This window comes from Bos grunniens, chromosome 1, assembly GCF_055505025.1.
Source record: "Bos grunniens cultivar Pamir isolate PY7600 chromosome 1, Bosgru_T2T1.0, whole genome shotgun sequence".
In the NCBI taxonomy this organism is placed as follows: Eukaryota; Metazoa; Chordata; class Mammalia; order Artiodactyla; family Bovidae; genus Bos; species Bos grunniens.
In genome coordinates this window covers 18,567,378-18,587,884 of record NC_141165.1, presented here as the reverse complement: position 1 = coordinate 18,587,884, position 20,507 = coordinate 18,567,378, and the positions used below count along the sequence as shown (strand labels likewise).

At 41.2% G+C, this 20,507-nt stretch overlaps 1 protein-coding gene across 13 annotated transcripts in view; it reads right to left on the bottom strand.

Moving 5' to 3' along the window:
- The window catches only part of ATP2C1 (ATPase secretory pathway Ca2+ transporting 1), a 155,113-nt gene that overhangs the window by 115,097 nt on the left and 19,509 nt on the right, over positions 1–20,507 (bottom strand). For 2 of the 13 annotated variants that reach the window (XR_015143432.1, XM_086344326.1), the window contains exons 1-2: positions 10,664–10,983; positions 9,761–9,939 (exon numbers count right to left, since the gene is read on the bottom strand). The exons of 5 other annotated variants lie outside the window; for them this stretch is intronic. Coding sequence is in view for 4 of the 8 variants with exons in the window: in XM_086344326.1 (XP_086200452.1) it covers positions 9,761–9,766 (6 nt within the window). In the remaining 4 variants the exon portion in view is untranslated. Of the gene's footprint in view, positions 1–4,486; positions 4,583–9,760; positions 9,940–10,207; positions 10,493–10,663; positions 11,165–20,507 lie in introns of those variants that run through there. 6 more of the 13 variants (XM_086343879.1, XM_086344247.1, XM_086343962.1 and 3 more) reach the window with 5 other exon arrangements.

The following is a 20,507-nucleotide window of genomic DNA, read 5'->3' as shown; positions in this document are numbered from 1 at the left end:
TGACATTCATTTCATACAGTAATTGATGGACTTAATTTTACAGGCTATGGCAAACCAATCACTTATGAAATCAAAGACATGACTGTAGCCTTCTTCACACTCTGTACTTACCTGACTGAGATGGCTATAGGTACAGCAGGGAGCTGTAAAAGCCCTTTCAGCAATTTGTGGTCAGATACAATAGCATCAAAAGCTACCAACTTTGAATCTTAAGATTTAAGCTGAATGAGAATTACTTTGCTACCATAAAGTCACCTTTACTTTATTAATCTCTTGTGACAGATGGGGAAATTAATGTATAGGAAAACGGAACTGTTTTTTTTCCTACAGCTGCTGCTGCTAAGTCACTTCAGTCGTATCCAACTCTGTGCGACCCCGTAGATGGCAGCCCACCAGGCTCTGCCGTCCCTGGTATTCTCCAGGCAAGAACACTGGAGTGGGTTGCTATTGCCTCCATTTTTCCTACAGATATACCAATAAAAGATTCCTCAAAAATGACAATGCCACACAACTATATACATGTAAAGAAACATTAAACACAGTGAGAATATTAGAATGGTCCCTTGCATTAGAACTGAAAATACATGTTTCCTGGAGTCCCAAACACGAGTGGATGAGCTGGTGGTAATGTCCACACCTAACAAAAGAGAATAAAAAGATACCTGACAAGCAAAAGAAAGTCACCTATCCAAACCTAAATAAGCAAATCTGAAGAAATCACTGACTTCTAAGAGGAGGCTACTTGAAATTTTGTAACTGGATAAAAAGGAAAAGGACATCACAGACAGGAGGCCTGCCATTTTCTGAAACAAATAACTCACAACACTTCAAAGAACAGTAATACTGCTTTCAAACAGTAGAATTTCTGAAAGCTAGTGAAATAAAGAATTCAGCCTACATTAAAAACTTTTAATCCTGATTTTAACATTTTTGCCTATTAATAGAAACAAATCATGAAATACTCAAACCCAAGCCAACAGAGTCAAAAACAACATAATTTGAAGAAACTATGAGAAAAAAAGCTGTTATAGTTTGCTAGGTATCCCACTCATCTCACAGAAAAATATGTGAAGCCTTGAAATTAGAAGAAAGATCAATGCCAAAAGTAACATCCTCAAATCTATTTACCAACCAAGGTAAAGGAAATATTTATTTGTTGAACAGCTTTTTCATGAGGTAGAGTCATCATTCTCCCTTCACAAGTGAGGATATCAAGGCTTAGAGGAGTTAACTTCCTTGACTTTGGCTAGAACCACATTTCTCAATCTCAGCAGCACTGACATTTGGGGCCAGGTAATTATTTGTTCTGGTAGGGACAGCAGGACTGTCTTGTAAATCACAGGATGTGTACCAGAATCACTGGCCTCTATCCATTGCATGGCAAAAGTATCCTCCCACAGTTGTGATCAATGAAAACCTCTTTAAATGCTGCCAAATGCCCCATAGAGGGCAAAACTGCCCCCAGCTGAGCACTACTGAGTTAGAGTGAATAAGCCAGTATTTTCATTTAATGGACAAGGGCTATATGCCAGATCCTGTTCAAAATGAATGAGGAATAGCTGAAGATCTTTGCCCTAAGAGCTTGCTTTGAACCCTGGTTTTCTAGCCCAGTTCAGTTCAGTTCAGTCGCTCAGTCGTGTCAAAACTCTTTGCGACCCAATGAATGGCAGCACGCCAGTTGTCCATCACCAACTCCCAGAGTTCACCCAAACTCATGTCCATTGAGTCGGTGACGTCATCCAGCCATCTCTTCCTCTGTCGTCCCCTTCTCCTCCTACCCACAATCCCTCCCAGCAGCAGGGTCTTTTCAAATAAGTCAACCCTTCGCATGAGGTGGCCAAAGTATTGGAGTTTCAGCTTTATCATCAGTCCTTCCAATGAACACTGATCTCCTTTAGGATGGACTGGTTGGATCTCCTTGCAGTCCAAGGGACTCTCAAGAGTCTTCTCCAACACCACAGTTCAAAAGCATCAATTCTTCGGCACTCAGCTTTCTTCACAGTCCGTCTCTCACATCCATACATGACCACTGGAAAAACCATAGCCTTGACTAGATGGACCTTTGTTGGCAAAGTAATGTCTCTGCTTTTCAATGTGCTATCTAGTTTGGTCATAACTTTTCTTCCAAGGAGTAAGCGTCTTTTAATTTCATGGCTGCAGTCACCATCTACAGTGATTTTGGAGCCCAAAAAAATAAAGTCTGACACTGTTTCCCCTGTTTCCCCATCTACTTCCCATGAAGTGATAGGACCAGATGCCATGATCTTAGTTTTCTGAATGTTGAGCTTTAAGCCAACTTCTTCACTCTCCTCTTTCACTTTCATCAAGAGGCTTTTTAGTTCCTCTTCACTGTCTGCCATAAGGGTGGTGTCATCTGCGTATCTGAGGTTATTGATATTTCTCCTGGCAATCTTGATTCCAGCTTGTGCTTCTTCCAGCCCAGAGTTTCTCATGATGTACTCTGCATAGAAGTTAAATAAGCAGGGTGACAATATACAGCCTTGACGTACTCCTTTTCTTATTTGGAACCAGTCTGTTGTTCCATGTCCAGTTCTAACTGTTGCTTCCTGACCTGCATACAGGTTTCTCAAAAGACAGGTCAGGTGGTCTGGTATTCCCATCTCTCAGAATTTTCCACAGTTTATTGTGATCCACACAGTCAAAGGTTTTGGCATAGTCAATAAAGCAGAAATAGATGTTTTCTGGAACTCTTGCTTTTTCGATGACTTCTAGCCCAAGTGATATTCAATTTTAAAACAAACTTCTCTCCACATACAATGTGACCTTCAACACCGTCCCTCTGGCCAGCCCCCACATCAGCCAACTCCTCCAGCCAATCAGCAGCACCTCCACTCACCCACTTGCACTGGTTCTACAGCTGTAGTCACTTCTGACTCAACCTTCCCCAGCATTCCCTATTATTGAGATACTGTCCAAGTTCTGCTAGTTTTCTGGAGGAGTAAAATGGGTCTCTCATCCATCCCTACCCCACATTTCCATCATTCTAATGTAGATACATGGCCAATTCCCCTCCTTTCTACCACTGGTAGAAATTCGAAGAAACTCACCTCTTGATCCTTCAAATGAATTAAGGGTACACATCAAGGTATAACAGACTACCAACCTCTAGGGTCAGGGGCTGGTAGATATTAAAGAGTGGTCAGCAAACACCATATCCTCTTTTTTTGGAGTAGGAAAGGAAACTGAAACTTAACATCCCATCACAGTAAAAAGCAGCCCTGACAAGCATTAAGAAAAGGACTCCGAGAGATTAGTTGACCTGCCATTAAAAAGCGGCTCGCATGCTATTCCTGGCACTTGTGCCATGCATCACTTTTGTCTGTTCCAAGCGAATGTAGAACTGACATTCAAGAGGGAAGTGAGATAAGATTCCCAAAGAAAGCCTGAACCAACTAGCATTTCTGCCCATCCCAATGTATAAACGCAGAGGTAAATGCAGCAAACATTCCACTAGGGAAACTCTAAAACCAACAATCAAACGAGTCTAGTGAAATAACTGCATATACGGGTGGACTCCGGGAGTTGGTGATGGACAGGGAGGCCTGGCGTGCTGTGGTTCATGGGGCTGCAAAGAGTCGGACACGACTGAGCGACTAAACTGAAGTGAATTCAATAAAGACATATATAGCACATTCATAACATGATGTACAGCACCAAAATGTTAATTTATTTAGCAAATGAAAGGCTTTGAGGTGACATAAAAATCCAGGATCTGTTTTAAAGTTGATCTTTATTCTATGCAGACAATAGAACTTCATTATATTAATGGTTCTTAGGAAATGCTTTATTGTGACTTTAAGACATCACAATCAAGATAACTTTAAATTCAGTACCTAAAATTCACAACCTAATCAAAAGTTTTAATTTATAATTCACAGTTAAAAAAACAAAACAATGATCCAGAAAAGTATTATGGGTAACAACCTAAATACTTCTGCCTTATTATTCTGAGTTTTCCTATAAAGGGTTGAACATTAAACACCAGTACAGGGTAGCAAATATATTCAGTGTCAGGGTCCTACTGCTATTCCAACTTTATCAGATTATTTGTTCTATGTAAGTAAATAAACAAATCAAAATAATTTCTACAAGGATCCTTCAATGTCTCAGAGTTTTCTGAAAGAATAAAGAAATGCATTGTGCTAAATTGCTATTATTTCCTCATGAGGGATACAAGTTTAAGTCTGTGTCATCATGAAATGATCAAAAGCCAAGCCAAAAGATCTCCCTTAAGAAATTATCATTAACAGGAATATTAAAGACATAATCATATTCATACATTCTCTAATACCAGATGCAGAAAGACTGAAGTTGAATTAGATGCCCAGTTAGGAATCATCTTAAAGTGATGCTTCTGACCCCTGCTGTTACTGTCTTTCTCCTTCCTTAACCTACTATATATAGCCTTGTAACATTTCATTCGTTTTTTTCCTAAATGTATCCAATAAGCTTAGCCTAAACTAACCTAATTTGAGTAATGGCCTTGTACAGTCAACTCGCCTTATTGCCTTGTACAGTCGGCTCGCCTTATCCACAGGTTCTGTATAGCAGATTCAACCAACTGCAGATCAAAAAAAAAAAAAATTCCAGAAAGTTTCACAGAGCAAAACTTGAATTTGTTGCATGCCAGCAACTATTTGCATTGTTTCTACAGGTATTTACATAAAACATTTAGATTGCATTAGGAATTATAAGCCATCTAGAAATAACTTAAAGTGTAAGGGAGCACCTGCACAGGCTTTATGTAAATTATGACACCATTCTGGATCACGGACTTGAGCATCCTCAGATTTTGATATCTGTTGGGTTCCTGGAACCAATCCCCAGATACTAAGAAAAGACTAGTTTTAGGATGTATACCTTTGTCAATATTAACTTAGAACCTTAAAAGCTGGAACACATATTAACCAATGCATATAAATAGCAGCCATATAAATTTAAGAGGAAATTGCACTGAAGGCCTTTTTTTTTTTTTTGAGAAATCTTTTCCTGCAGGAAACAATGGCATTAACCAAGAGTTCACCCAACAAGTTTTTACTTTACTGTCTTTTACCAACACTTGTCCTCATGAAAACTGTAAAAATAATCTTGTCACAACTGATGCCTGAAATTACTATAAAGAAAATCTGTCTTTTAACAAAGTAAAGGTGGGAAGAACTTTTGAACATATAAAGAGATCTTTAAGATATTACATGTAACAACGGTGTAATTTAAAATTATCCCAGCTAATTTTACTATCAAGCTAAGGTGTTCTTAGAGCTTTCCTTGTAGCTCAGTTGATAAAGAATCTGCCTGCAAAGCAGGAGACCTGGGTTCAATTCCTGGGTTGGGAAGATCCCCTGGAGAAGGAAATGGCAACCCACTCCAGTATTCTTGCCTGGAGAATCCCATGGACAGAGAGGAGCCTGGCAGACTACAGTCTATGGGGTCGCAAAGAGTCAGACACGACTTAGCGACTAAACCACGACCAAGGTGTTCCTTCCTACTTTAAAACAAAATTTAAACTTGATTATGAAATTTAAACAGATTATGGTTAACCAAGATCACAAAAGAAAATCAGCCTTGAGGTTCAAGGGGGATGTTCCCTAGACTATTTTGATTGGTACTGCTTCAGTTAACAGAGTTGAATTCTGCTGACATTAAATGAATAATAAAAACATTAAGACAAATCACATCTTTAGGGCTGAACTGTCAGAAGACATTTTACCAACATTCTCTGCAGCATCCTAACTCTGGGTTACTACAGTTTATAAAATGCTACCACATAATTTTTAGTTTCAACTCTTTTCTAGAAATAACTGATTAAAATTATTTTATTAACAAAACAACAAACATAATAAATTATTTTCTACAGCTAAAGATATAAAATATTTTTACAACTTGGTTTTCTATTATTTCCTGTTAAAGAAATACAATTAACATGGCTTCTCATCCCTTTTTCCTTACAGTTCCTCCAACTATCCTAACATAATCTTTTCTTAACACATTTCCAGTGATTAACAATTTGAACTTGAATAAGAAACTATTTTAAAAAGTGCAAAGAAACATACTATCATTTTCAAATGCTATCCAAAAAGCTCGAGTGAATTTATTCTAGATGGACTAGCCTATCCTCTAACCTTAATTAAGCATGTCCTAAAATCTTGAAGGTTATTAATCTCTATATTTAAGGTTACGTTAAATAGTTTCATGTGTATTAAATTTATAGTGGTTTTTCTATGTAAAAGACCAGATTTGCTCCAAAGAAAAAATCCATTATTGGGAAGGATTTGCAAATTATCCAGCTGGAAATAGCTTGTCTAATAAATCGTCCTTTTAAACATCCAAATGATAAATTTTTAAAAAATCAAAAAAAGAGCCATTTTTTTGTGCATCTTCAATTCCTACATGCTATCTGCTTTGATCTAGGATATGGATAAAATCCTAACCCACGAATGGAAGTGTAGGACCAGTCCCTGAAATTCCCAGGAAACCAACATTTCAGATACTTTCAGGGACTGACTGGAGTATTCATCCTGGAGGCTAAGGCTAAAATCTGGTCAAGGTTTGCGGATAAAGTGGGAGAAAGGTCCAGAAGAATCAAAACTAAAGAATAGAAAGAAATGAGCACCGTGGCTGAAAGGAGTCATACAGATGAAGTTGTAGACATGGCACATGCCCTAGGACCTCCAGGCTCCTGCTCCCGGGGCCACTGGCAATTCCATCCTGCGCACACCTAGAGGTAGGGGGAACTTACCTACACACCAACCAGAGGAGTCTCTGTTTCTGGGGAACAGCAGCAAGCAATCACTCAGAGGCTCACCAGGCTGTGTATCAGCCATCCTCCTGGGCACTTTACATACCAGGCTTCATTCTCTCCTTACACTCACCTTCCAAAAAAAGGCATTTAGCCCATTTACAGATGGAAAAACTTAGCAGCTAAGAAAGCTTTAGAAACTGAGTAACTCGTGAGACTTTTAGGAGAGGAAAAAAAAGTACCTGACAGGATTCAAATCCAAGCCTATCTCTTTTTACACTGTCCCCTGGTTTGTTGGCAGAGCTCCAATTTTTCTCTATGGGTTTAAGGCCTTAACACTAAAGAAAATACTGCCCTTAATTCTACCCATTCCGTAACTAATAATGACAACTTCATGCAGAGCATTCTGGCCACTACTGTACCCCCTTTCAATATTCAATGTTATAACATTACAATGTAAACACTAGGCAAGGCTATTTACAATTAACATTTACTGAGCACTGCCACATACTTTTTCTAAACACTAACAACCTAAACGCTATTCACATGGTATGTGTGTGTATGCTCAGTTGCTCAGTCATGGTAGACTCTTTTGAGACCCCATGAACTGTAGCCTACCAGGCTACTCTGTCCATGGGATTTTCTAGGAAATAATACCAGAGTGGGTTGCCATTTTCAACTCTACAGCATCTACCCTACCAGGGATCGAACTGGCGTCTCCTGCATCTTCTGCACTGGCAGGCGGATTCTCTACCACTGCATCACCTGGGTAAACTCTATCAATACCTTTATTTCACAGATAAAGAAACTGAAACAAAACCAGCTTTATTAATGTGCACAAGGCCACATGATGGTAAGTGGGGATCCAGCATTCAAATCAAGTTGTCTAGTTCCACAATGCATATCTTCAATGCTAGCCTTTCTCTCTCCCAAGAGAATTTATGCAGGGTTTCTCATTTAACTCTCCTAAATATGTAAGCTAAATATTATCAATCCCATTTATAAATGTTTCCAGAGGGGCTCAGAAAGATGAGTTTACTTAAAAGTCACACAACTTTTAGTGGTTAAGGTATAATTCCAATCCATTTGTTTCACACCCGTAAGATGCTAATAATATATCTTATCTGAAAGAGAACACTGTCTATAAAAAGGAAAGCAATCTAAGTATTTCAAAACGGCCAAATGGTTTTGAAAATTTCTAGGCTATATACAAGTTCTTAAAAATGTTTTAAGAAAAAGGAAAAAATGGTGTAATGGGAATGAAAAGCTGACAAAAATGGCCTCAATTATGAGGCAGAAACCCCCACCAGTTTCTAAGAATTGAATAACCTTTTACTATGAGGCCAAATCATTATTTAACCATAAAGTACCAAGACTCAGTCAGCCACAAGTGTACACCAAGCTTCCAAAGCACAACCACTCCCTCCCACCTCATCCTATCTCAAAACCACTCCCTCCCAGCTCATCCCATCTCACAACCACTCCCTCCCACCCCAACAGACAATAAGAATCAGCTTTATTAGTCATACTCCTTTTCAAGAAAGAGCAAGAAACAGAAAAGCAACATATAACAACCCACTGACTTTAGGCTATACTCTTAAATCTGGTAACATTCTGGTAAACATGGTAAAGCAGAAGCTCAAGTTTCACATGCTATTTAAGATGCAACTACCAACAAACAGGTATATGAATGCTTAATATTCTTTGTCTCTTCTGAGGAAAAGATCTGCCTTCCTTAAACCTATTAATACAGACAAGGCAGAAAAAATTCAGAAAAGTGATTTTTCATATTACCAGCAAAAATCACTGCTTTCGAACGCTGTTTCTAAAGATCCAATTTAGACAGTAAACATCCTCTGCAGTTATTTACATTAGTATTTCAGAAAATGTCTTCTACCAATTATCCATCCAGAATAAAATTAAGCAAGATAATCATGCCTTTTGTCATATTTCCCTCACATCCCAGGGGTCTCAGACAACAAAATAGATTATCACATATAAGAAACATCTATTTTAAACTAACTAGTCCTACTTAGTACAATCAACCTTACGTTTTCAACAATGGAAAAACAAATTAGAAAGCTGCCAGAAAGCCCAATTGCAGCTCCGCTGTACCAGGTGCAAATTTTAAAAACCAAAGATACATGAGTACAAAATGTGATCTGTAAACATTTTTCATAGCATCTTGCAGCCCCACTTTATTAAAAAAAAAAAAAAAGGAATAAATTTAAAAAGATGATCACACACAAGTCAATCCAAAGAATAGTGCGGTTTTTTCAAGAGGGAAAAAACAACGACATTTATTCAGAGTTGTTCAACGATTAAAATAAAAAAAAGTGCTATGTATGAAAGTACTAAATATTTCATAAGGCCAAAGGAATCGAGTAACATGTGCATGATAATCCGGTGTATTTGCAGCGTCCAGTGGACGAACAGGTTCCACTGTCAACCTCCTATAAGGCATGTTTTGAAACGAGGAGGAACTTTCAAGAAAGGAAATCACCTCATAATATCTAGCTAAAGTCAGAGTTGATTTTTGTGAACTGAAAAACACTGAATTTTTTTCCCCAAAACTGAACTTAAATTATTGTTTTCTTTCTTATAAAGGAATCCAGTTAAATCAAATAAAGGCAAATACAGAGGAATGCAATGCAGAGCCTTCCCTTCCCATCTCCACCTCCCCTGGAGTGATTCCTCTCTGAGAGCCATGGAAACAGCAGAGATGCCATCTGAAATGAAAACTTCCCTTCCAAACCCCAAGCTAAAGAAAGCTGGTTCCTCCGGAAAGCATTATCAAGCTCAGTCACCCTACAGAACCTTAATTTCTGAAACTCCCTATGCTACGAAAATACAAGCTAGATATCTCAGGAAGGCAATTCCTTGGACTTCACAATCGAAGGAAAAAAATAAAATCAGAACCAAAAACGTGGAGAAAGACAACTTAAAAGCCAACCACCACACCCTCAACTCCGCGCTGCAACCCGCCTGCCGGGGGGCCTTTACCTTCATCTTCCATCGAAACTGCACTTGGGTTGATGGCTACAAAGTCTTTAGTGTCAGCCACGGCCACACTGGGAAGAAGGAGAGGAGGAGAACAAGAGAAGCCCCCGGAATCCCAGGCCGTCACCCCCGCTCCCGGCCACGCGGCCCGCGGCTGCGCCCACCACCCCTAGCAGCAGCATCTGCAAGAGAAACCGGAGAAGCAGCGCTGACGGGGGCGGGGAGGGACCACCGCCCACCGCCCCAGGAGCTTCAGGCCCCGCGCCCGCGCCCTGGCCGCCCGCATCCCTCAACTCAGGCCGGCCGGGCAGCGCCCCGGAGACGCCCCCAGCCGGGTACTCTGGACGCCCCCCAAGACCTAGAAGTTTCTGGAAACGGGGGGACAGTGGGTAATCCGGGCGCCCCCCCCCCCAAAGCCCCATACCCTTCTCTGGGCTGCGGGGCACTCACCCGCAAGCTCGCGGGAGCGGCTTGCCAAGCGGCGGCGCCGTACGGGGGCCTCTCCCGGCGTGAGGGCGGTGACCGGGAGGGCGGGCGGGGCGGGAAGGGGAGCAGGTGAGGAGACCGGTCTCGAGCCGGCCCGGGCTCGATGCGGCCGTGCTGGTCTGCTCCCGCCTCCGCCTCCTGGGCTCCGCCCTCCCTGCCGCCCGCCGCCCCGGCGCGCCCCGCACCCCGGGTCGGCCCCGCACTCCCGGGCGCCCGCGGACCGAGCTTTGTCGCCACCACTTCCGCCGTGAGGGGCGCGGGCGCAGGCGCACTAACACGCCCGGGCGGGCACGGCGGAAGTGAGTGGAGGCCAGGCTGCCGGTCCGGAGGGGGCTGCGGCTAGGGGCGCCCGCTCAGATCCGATCTCCCCTGCTGTCACCCCTATCCTACCCCGGAGACGTGCTCGGCCTCTCCACGCACCTGCCCGGCGCAAGTGTGGGAGAGCCACCCGCTCCCCCGCGCCTGCCGCGCCTCCTCAGAAGGCAGCCGCGGGGTCGGTCCGAGCGGGCAGGCGCAGCCATGTTCGCGGCCCGCGAGATGTTTGAGCGCCCGGACGATGAGGTGGGGAGCCCCTCCCGCCGGGCGGCCGTCACAATCTGGGCGGGCGACGCGCTGACCCGCAGCCTCGCTTGCAGGCCTATCGCTGCTGCTGTCCGCTGACCGTGGGGCAGGTCCCCGCGGGGCCTCGTCTCAGAGTTCCATCCCGATGGGGTTCAGCCTCAGCGCACTCGGGCAGAGGAGCCGAGATCATCGGTTCCAGTGTGCAACCGGAGAGGCTAGAATAGCTAAAGGCCTCGCGCCCCCAGATGGAAGCTAAGGAACCGGCGTTACCTTTAGACTCTTGGCACTTGAAATTTCCCCTTGCTCAGCACCTAACCGAGACCCCCATCAAGTCAGTTTTGATGGACGGTTGAGTTTAATAATCCTTGTCAAGTCTGACATAGCAGAGGTTGAACCTAAATCCTCTCGCCCCCAAATCCACTAGAGGGCAGGTCTATACCTGCTGAGTTCCAGCGCATCCTGCAAAGAACTCAGGAGATGGCCAAAGAAACGTCTTTCCTTATATGCTTAGAGGTGTTTTTCTTCATCTACACTTAGGCCTGTTGAAAATTTTGCCCCTTAGCCTTCAGGTCCTGTAACATATCCTTATGTGCTCTTACCACATGTTCAGCATCAAAATAAACAAAGGGACAGAGTTACCTATTCTGTTTGGCCCCAGGATAAGTGGAACTAGTCTAGGATCAAAAATCCTGATTGAAGGATTGATTGAAGAAACATCGCGATTTTATTCTGTGAGGTCACTTTAAAATTTCAAAAGTGAAACCCTAAAATCACACTATATATATAGCCATCTTTGGCTTATATGCTTAATGATTTTTGTTTGTTTAGGGCTGATACGTGTAAGATTATGATCGGTACAACAATGAAAGTTCTCTCTCTTACTCAATGTTTTAATCAATTTGGAATGATTGTTACTATGGACTTTGACAGCACAGTATCACATTAAAAACATAAAATATCTAAAATAGGAAATGCACAGATATAGACATTATTTGTTATTAACGTGTGATCTTACAAAATAGTAATTCTCCATTAAATTCTTTGATGACCTCGAAAATTTTTTCAAAGGCAACTTTTCACAGTTATCTATTGTAAACTGCAATACTCCTGCATTGCTACTGAATTCCTAGTTAATACCTCCTCCATAGATTTATCACTCCATGGTTTATATCTAAAGTAACTTACAATGGAATTTTACTCTTTGGTTGCCTCAGTTGTAAAAGCCATTATCTGTATTACCAAGACAAAAAACCTGATTAACACCAACGGGTTGTCCAGAAAAATTGTTACATACTTCATTCTTAACCCTGCAGTTATCTCACAAATTCCAGGAAATGGCAGTAACAGAAACCTGTAAAGGGTAGCTTTCAACCACTTAGCTGATTCTTAAGCTTCATCAACATATCTCTACAGTCAGTCAGTTCAGTTGCTCAGACATGTCCGACTCTTTGTGACCCCATGAACCACAGCATGCCAGGCCTCCATGTCCATCACCAACTCTGGAGTTTACCCAAACTCACATCCATTGAGTCAATGATGCCCTCTAACCATCTCATCCTCTGTCGTCCCCTTCTCCTCCTGCCTTAAATCTTTCCCAACATCAGAGTCTTTTCAAATGAGTCAGCTCTTCACATCAGGTGGCCAAAATATTGGAGTTTCAGCTTCAACATCAGTCCTTCTGATCCTCTATTCTATGCCTGTACACCACCTCCACCAAGCTGGCCAATATTAGTAACACCAACTTTTACTTCCTGTGTATATGAAAAGTATCGTTTGTTAACAATATTTAAGTAGGAGCAATGGGGAATGCTTTGGCTACAAGCTTCAGCAATCTCCCTTCTCTCAGCATCTCCTCTGATAAATTAACCTGCATGAAACTTTGATGTAGCAGTCTCCACTTCCTCATCTCTGCAGGAAGGGGACTAAAATGTATGAACGCTGCATTACCTACATTTATGTGTGTATATACACACAACCAGCTTGAACATCTGGAAGTTCACGGTTCATGTATTTAGAAAAGGCAGAGGAACCAGAGATCAAATTGCCAGCATCCGCTGGATCATCGAAAAAGCAAGAGAGTTCCAGAAGAACATCTATTTCTGCTTTATTGACTATGCCAAAGCCTTTGACTGTGTGGATCGCAATAAACTGTGGGAAATTCTGAAAGAGATGGGAATACCAGACCACCTGACCTGCCTCTTGAAAAACCTATACGCAGGTCAGGAAGCAACACTTAGAACTGGACATGGAACAACAGACTGGTTCCAAATAGGAAAAGGAGTATGTCAAGGCTGTATATTGTCACCCTGTTTATTTAACTTCTATGCAGAGTACATCATGAGCAACGCTGGGCTGGAAGAAGCACAAGCTGGAATCAAGATTGCCGGGAGAAATATCAATAACCTCAGATATGCAGATGACACCACCCTTATGGCAGAAAGTGAAGAAGAACTAAAAAGCCTCTTGATGAAAGTGAAAGAGGAGAGTGAAAAAGTTGGCTTAAAGCTCGACATTCAGAAAACGAAGATCATGGCATCTGGTCCCATCACTTCATGGGAAATAGATGGGGAAACAGTGGAAACAGTGTCAGACTTTATTTTTTGGGGCTCCAAAATCACTGTAGATGGTGACTGCAGCCATGAAATTAAAAGACGCTTACTCCTTGGAAGAAAAGTTATGACCAACCTAGATAGCATATTGAAAAGCAGAGACATTACTTTGTCAACAAAGGTCCATCTAGCCAAGGCTATGGTTTTTCCAGTGGTCATGTATGGATGTGAGAGACGGACTGTGCAGAAAGCTGAGCACCGAAGAATTGATGCTTTTGAACTATGGTGTTGGAGAAGACTCTTGAGAGTCTCTTGGACTGCAAGGAGATCCAACTAGTCCATTCTGAAGGAGATCAGCCCTGGGATTTCTTTGGAAGGAATGATGCTGAAGCTGAAACTCCAGTACTTTGGCCACCTCATGTGAAGAGTTGACTCATTGGAAAAGACTCTGATGCTGGGAGGGATTGGGGGCAGGAGGAGAAGGGGACGACAGAGGATGAGATGGCTGGATGGCATCACTGACTTGATGGACATGAGTCTGAGTGAACTCCGGTAGTTGGTGATGGACAGGGAGGCCTGGCGTGCTGCGATTCATGGGGTCACAAAGAGTCGGACACAACTGAGCGACTGAACTGAACTGAACTGATACACATAATATGCATATATATTATGAAACTTTATAGATCTAGACATAATATCCACCCTTTTTTCCCTCAAAAGATCATTGTGACGATCTGATAAAGATGAAGACAGGTGTGAATTATAAGCTATGAACGTTTAAGATTATCATACAGAAAAACCAGCTAAATTATGGACTATAAGGAGCTAAAATAAGATTGATGGCAACAAAAGATATTATGTTCAAGTTTCCTCTTAATTCTTCTTTAGAAATAAATGCTCTAAAAATCTTTAACCCCATTTTGTTAAAATCTTTAACCTATAAAATTAAATACATCTAATGCAAAAGGTGGTCACACATGAGCAATAGAGGGGCAATTTGTCAGACATCTCTTCTTTGGGGAATATTACAAAGAGGGAATATTGAGGAAGGACAGACATGATGTTCTAATTTTATTTATACTGTGCCTTATTACACAAAGGTTGTGAGCTATCCTGTTTTTAGTATCAAATTTGATAGCCGGCATTTTTATAAACCTGGATTATAAAGATAGATGTGGCCTTTAGGATTTAAAATTAACTTAGGAAAGGTTATTTTTTAAATCTCTCCTCAATGTCTTGACTTTTAACTTGTTTAAACTACTCAAAGTTAGTAATTAAGAAATTTTACATAGCTGCTGGAAGAAAAAGCTGTCATATTTGAAATTGAGTCTTCTAAAAGCATATAAAGACAATATTTTTGTAAGTTGACCCACTCCAACAGAACAAGAGAAGTATTTTTCTTCTTACAGGATAAAGAACACGCTAAAGGACATGCTAAGGGTCACATTTGAGAAAATACAGTCTTATTCCAAGAAATGTCCTATGAAATGAATGTCATAACAACAACCTGCCAGTATTGCTATAGATCTCCTTGGTTCTATGTTTTAGCAGTAGTGGAAGTGTAAAAGCTGGAAGCAGGAATGAAAATCAAATGGGCTCAAAAATGAGCAGTAGAAACAAGGGAATTTAAAGTATATTCTTTTAATTTTTAAAGCAGTTTATTCCAAATATGACTCAGGTCCCCTGTTCAAGGGTTCTGAGCATGCAGTGATATTTGGGATCTTTGGTACATAGTACTACCAATCTTCTGGGTTGGAGATAAGGGTAGGTCGGGGTGCAGGTGAATGAGGAAAGAAAGAGAGGGAGGAAAAATGAGTGTGACTTCACGTCCAAGAACCAACTCTGCACTTGATTATTTCCATGGAAAATAGCCATAGAATATTCCACATTACATATACAATGTAAAATTTGAGATTCAAATGTACCCATTTAAAAGCCACTCTGTCCAGTTTTCAAGCTGGCATAATTCATCTCTAGTCCCAAAATATATTGTCTATAATAAATACATAATAAAAAACTTATTGAATAAATGAGTAATCTGAAAAATTTTGTTGTTGTTCACTCAGTTGTGTCCGACTCTTTGCAGCCCCATGGACTGCAGCACCCCAGGCTTCCCTGTCCTTCACCATCTCCCAGAGCTTGCTCAAATTCATATCCATTGAGTTGGTGATATCATCCAACCATCTTGTTCTCTGTCATCCCCTTCTCCTCCTGCCTTCAGTCTTTCCCAGCTTCAGGGTCTTTTCCAATGAGGCAGTTCTTTGCATCAGGTGGCCAAAGTATTGAAGCTTCAGCGACAGCATTAGTTCTTCCAATGAATATTCAGGGTTGATTTCATTTAGGACTGACTGGTTTGATCTCCTTGCAGTCCAGAGGACTCTCAAGAGTCTTCTCCAAAACCACAGTTCAAAAGCATCAGTTCTTTGGCGCTCAACCTTTTTTACAGTCCAACTCTCACATCCATACATGACTACTGAAAAAACCATAGCTTTGACCAAATAAACCTTTGTCAGCAAAGTAATGTCTTTGCTCTTTAACATGCTATCTAGCTTTGTCATAGCTTTTCTTCCAAGGAACAAGCATCTTTTAATTTCATGGCTGCAGTCACCATCTGCAGTGATTTTGGAGCCCCCAAAAATAAAGTCTGTCACTGTTTCCATTGTTTCCAGCTTGTTCTTCATCCAGCCTGGCATTTCACATGATGTATTCTGCATATAAGTTAAATAAGCAGGGTGACGATATATAGCCTTTATGTTCTCCTTTCCTGATTTGGAACCAGTCTGTTGTTCCACGTCCAATTCTAACTGTTGCTTCTTGACCTGCATACAGGTTTCTCAGGAAACAGATAAGGTGGTCTGGTATTCCCATCTGTTTAAGAATTTTCCACACTATGAACAAAGCTAGTGGAGGTGATGGAATTCCAGTTGAGATATTTCAAATCCTAAAAGATGATGCTGTGAAAATGCTGCACTCAATATGCCAGCAAATTTGGAAAACTCAGCAGTGGCCACAGGACTAGAAAAGATCACTTTTCATTCCAATCCCAAAGAAGGGCAATGCCAAAGAATGTTCAAACTGATGCACAATTGCACTCATTTCACAAGCTAGCAAGGTAATGCTCAAAATTCTCCAAGTTAGGCTTCGACAGTACGTGAACCAAGAACTCCCAAATGTTAAAACTGGATTTAGAAAAGACAGAGGAACCAGAGATCAAATTGCCAATATCCACTGGATCATAGAAAAACCAAGAGAATTCCAGAAAAGCATCTACTTCTTCTCCACTGACTATGCTAAAGCCTTTAACTATGTGGATCACAACAAACTGTGAATACCTGGAAAAGAGTCATCATAAAAAAATTTCACTGTTGAATAAATAAACATAATCCCACTGTTACTTTGCTACTTGTTTTCTATGAACAAACAAAAACATGAGTCTCTGCTTTCCTTTAAAGAAAAAAAAAAAAACAACATGGATTTTCAAAGGTTTAAAAATGAACTCACATCTCCAAACCACAAAAGGGTTAGCTAGGACAACTTGATCTGAATGAAAGAGGTACTAATCATTAACATGGGTATTAAGTATTGAGTACTGCCCAGAACAGATGAAATTTCACACTTGGATTTTGAACTCAGGTAACCATTTGAAGGAGATCCAACCAGTCCATTCTGAAGGAGATCAGCCCTGGGATTTCTTTGGAAGGAATGATGCTAAAGCTGAAACTCCAGTACTTTGGCCACCTCATGCGAAGAGTTGACTCATTGGAAAAGACTCTGATGCTGGGAGGGATTGGGGGCAGGAGGAGAAGGGGACGACAGACGATGAGATGGCTGGATGGCATCACTGACTGGATGGACATGAGTCTGAGTGAACTCCGGGAGTTGGTGATGGATAGGGAGGCCTGGCGTGCTGCGATTCATGGGGTCCCAAAGAGTCGGACACGACTGAGCGACTGATCTGATCTGATCTGATCTGAACCATTTGAAATTAAAAAATATCAATGTTGAGGTGGCTTCCTTTGTGCAAGTAGCAAATTTCAGGTGAGCTTGTGCTTTAGATTCTAATGGCATGCATATCAATGCCTGACAAAGCCAAGAACACTCGAATTCTCAATACAGTCTTCAGTTAATTCCTTAGAGATATCTACCCTTCAGTTATTTCCTTAGATCCATGGCATCTACTCTTAATTCTTGGAAAAGATGACTCAGAGATGAGGTGTAAGCCTTAGGACTTAGGAAACCCAAGAAATTTAAATTGCTATTGGCCAATACCTCCTACTAGCTTTGAAAGCCTTGCTTATGGGTTGGATGTCATAAGTAGTTGAAATTATTGGACAGATTCCGTAGTGTGTCTAATAGCCCCCTGCTGTGTTGGCAGTAATAGCCTAGACCTCCCCCCTCCATTTAAAAGCTTCCTCAATTTCACATCAGTAACACCTTCAATTTCTCTTTACTCTGCTACACACTGGAATCTGAGAAAGCTTCAGGAAAGGCTGCATTTCTTCAGACCTCCAAAATGATTCATTTTACACATAAAGTTTTCTACCCAACCATTTTCTAGAAGTTAAATACTTTTGCAAAGCTTGCATCTTTGCCTGAATTTGTCCCCTGTCTTTCCAGGCCACCCACAGACATTATTTCCCTCCACTGTGCTTCCCATTGGGAGAACAAATGAGAAAAAAGGCACCCAAATGCCATTATGATAATAAATGAAAGAGAAATCCACAGCCCAGAAATTTCCCAAAGCTTTATGAAGATGCTGAAGGTTAGCCTAGGACAATCAAACAAACAGACCATGTTTCTGTTGAGCATCCTACATGAAATGGAGGACCCACACCAAAGGGATGGTGCAAGATGGGTGATAGAGGAGAAGAATTGCCAATTGGCAGGAAGAAGCTTTAACAACACAAGCAAACTTTTAAAGCGTAAAAACTTCAGGTTAGAAAATCCATCACTACAAATAAAGACCAGGGACTTTCCTGGTAGCCCAGTGGCTAAGAATCCACCTTCATGGGTTAGATCCCTGGACAGGGAATGAAGATCCCACATGCCATGCTGCAACTACTTAGCCCACATATTCTGGAGCTTGGGCAATGCAATGAAATATACCACATGGGGCAACCAAGATCCCATGTGCCACAACTAATGCAGTAAAATAAATATTTAAATATTTAAAAAAATAAAGATCAGATGGAAAATTAGATTAGCAGCACTTACAGTATAAGCTCAGACAACTTTATTTTTGCTTTTTTCATTATAAAAGACAATGATCATGTAGCCTCTTTGAGAAGGTATTTTAAATAATTTAACATTGCCAAATTATCCCCCTTTATTTGGGAGATTAGGAAAATGTGGATTCTAGAAAGAAAAAGAGCTCTCTACAAGACAGGAACAAGTAAACTGAAGTGCAAACTGGTGGCTTGAACCAATCCTACCAGTCCTCAGTTCAAATAGTTGAGACCCAAACTATTTTCTGAGAAACATACTTCACAACTACTGGGAGTACTGGGCAGTGGTCCACTCTACTAGGTTGGTGCAGAGTAATTGAGGTTTTGCATTATTGAACTTTGCCATTTGATATTGAAATACATTCTTGAATAAATGTGGTTTTGTTATACATCATTTTAATGCACATTTCTCACTTTATTTTGTTTTTGCTAATTTCCTCATTATTATTTGCTGTTTACTTTATCTTTATTTTAGACTAGGGAAAGGACATTGGACAAAAAGCAAATTTGAGTGATTTTCTTACTCAGGTTCAAAATGGGTTGTAAAGCAGCAGAGACAACTCACAACATCAACAGTGCCTTTGGCCCAGGAACTGCTAATGAACATACAGTGCAGTGGTGGTTCAATAACTTGCAAAGGAGACAAAAGCCTTGAAGATGAGGAGCACAGCAGTGGTGGGTGATTGGAAGTTGACAACAACCAACTGAGAGTATCATCAAAGCTGATCCCCTTACAACTACACAAGAACCTACCTAAGAACTCGATATCAACCATTCTATGGTCATTCAGTATTTGAAGCAAACTGGAAAGGTGAAAAAGCTCCATAAGTGGGTGCCTCATGAGCTGACTGCAAATCAAAAAAATCGTCTACACAACAACAATGAACCATTTCTCAATCAGATCTTGATGTGCGATGAAAAGTGGATTTTATACAGCAACTGGTTATGAACAGCTCAGTGGATGGACCAAGAAGAAACTTCAAACCACTTCCCAAAGCCAAACATACACCCAAAAAAGAGTCATGGTCACTCTTTGTTGGTCTGCTGCCAGTCTGATCCACTACAGCTTTCTAAATCCTGGTGAAACCATTATATCTGAGGCATATGCTCAGCAAATTGATGGAAAGTGAGAGTGAAAGTGTTAGTCGCTCCGTCATGTCCAACTCTGTGTGACCACATGGACCAAAGCCCTCCAGGCTCCTCTGTCCACGGGGATTCTCCAAGAAAGACTACTGGAGTGGGTGGCCATTCCCTTCTCCAGGGAGCTTCCTGACCCCGGGATCGAAACTGAGTCTCCTGTCTTGCAGGCAGATTCTTTACCACCTGAGCCACCAGGGAAGCCCAGCAAATTGATGAGATGCACTGAAAACTGCAACACCTGCAACTGGCATTGGTCAACAGAAAGTGCCCAATTCTCCATGACAAAGCCTGACCGCATATCGCACAGCCAATGCTTCAAAAGTTGAAGGAATTGGGATATGAAGTTTGGCCTCATCTGCCATATTCACCAGACCTTTTGTCAACCGACTACCACTTCTTCAAGCATCTTGACAACTTCTTGCAGCAAAGATTTTTCCAGAACCATCAGGAGGCAGAAAATGCTTTCCAAGAGTTAAATTCCAAAGCACAGTTTTTATGCTCTGGGAATAAACAAACTTATTTTGTCTGGCAGAAATTTGTGAATTGTAATTATTCCTATTTTGACTAATAAAGATGCATTTGAGACTAGTTTAAATTATTTAAAATTCACAGTCTGAAACTGCAATTACATTTGCACCAACCTAACAAAATATTTAACAGTGAGCTGACAAACTAGAAATGGCATCAGGCACTATGAGGAGAGTAAAAAGAGCTTTGTTCTACTCCAAATGATAAAGTACATCTTGTATTGAGTGTTACAGTGATCCTCAAGCATCCACCTACCAGCAG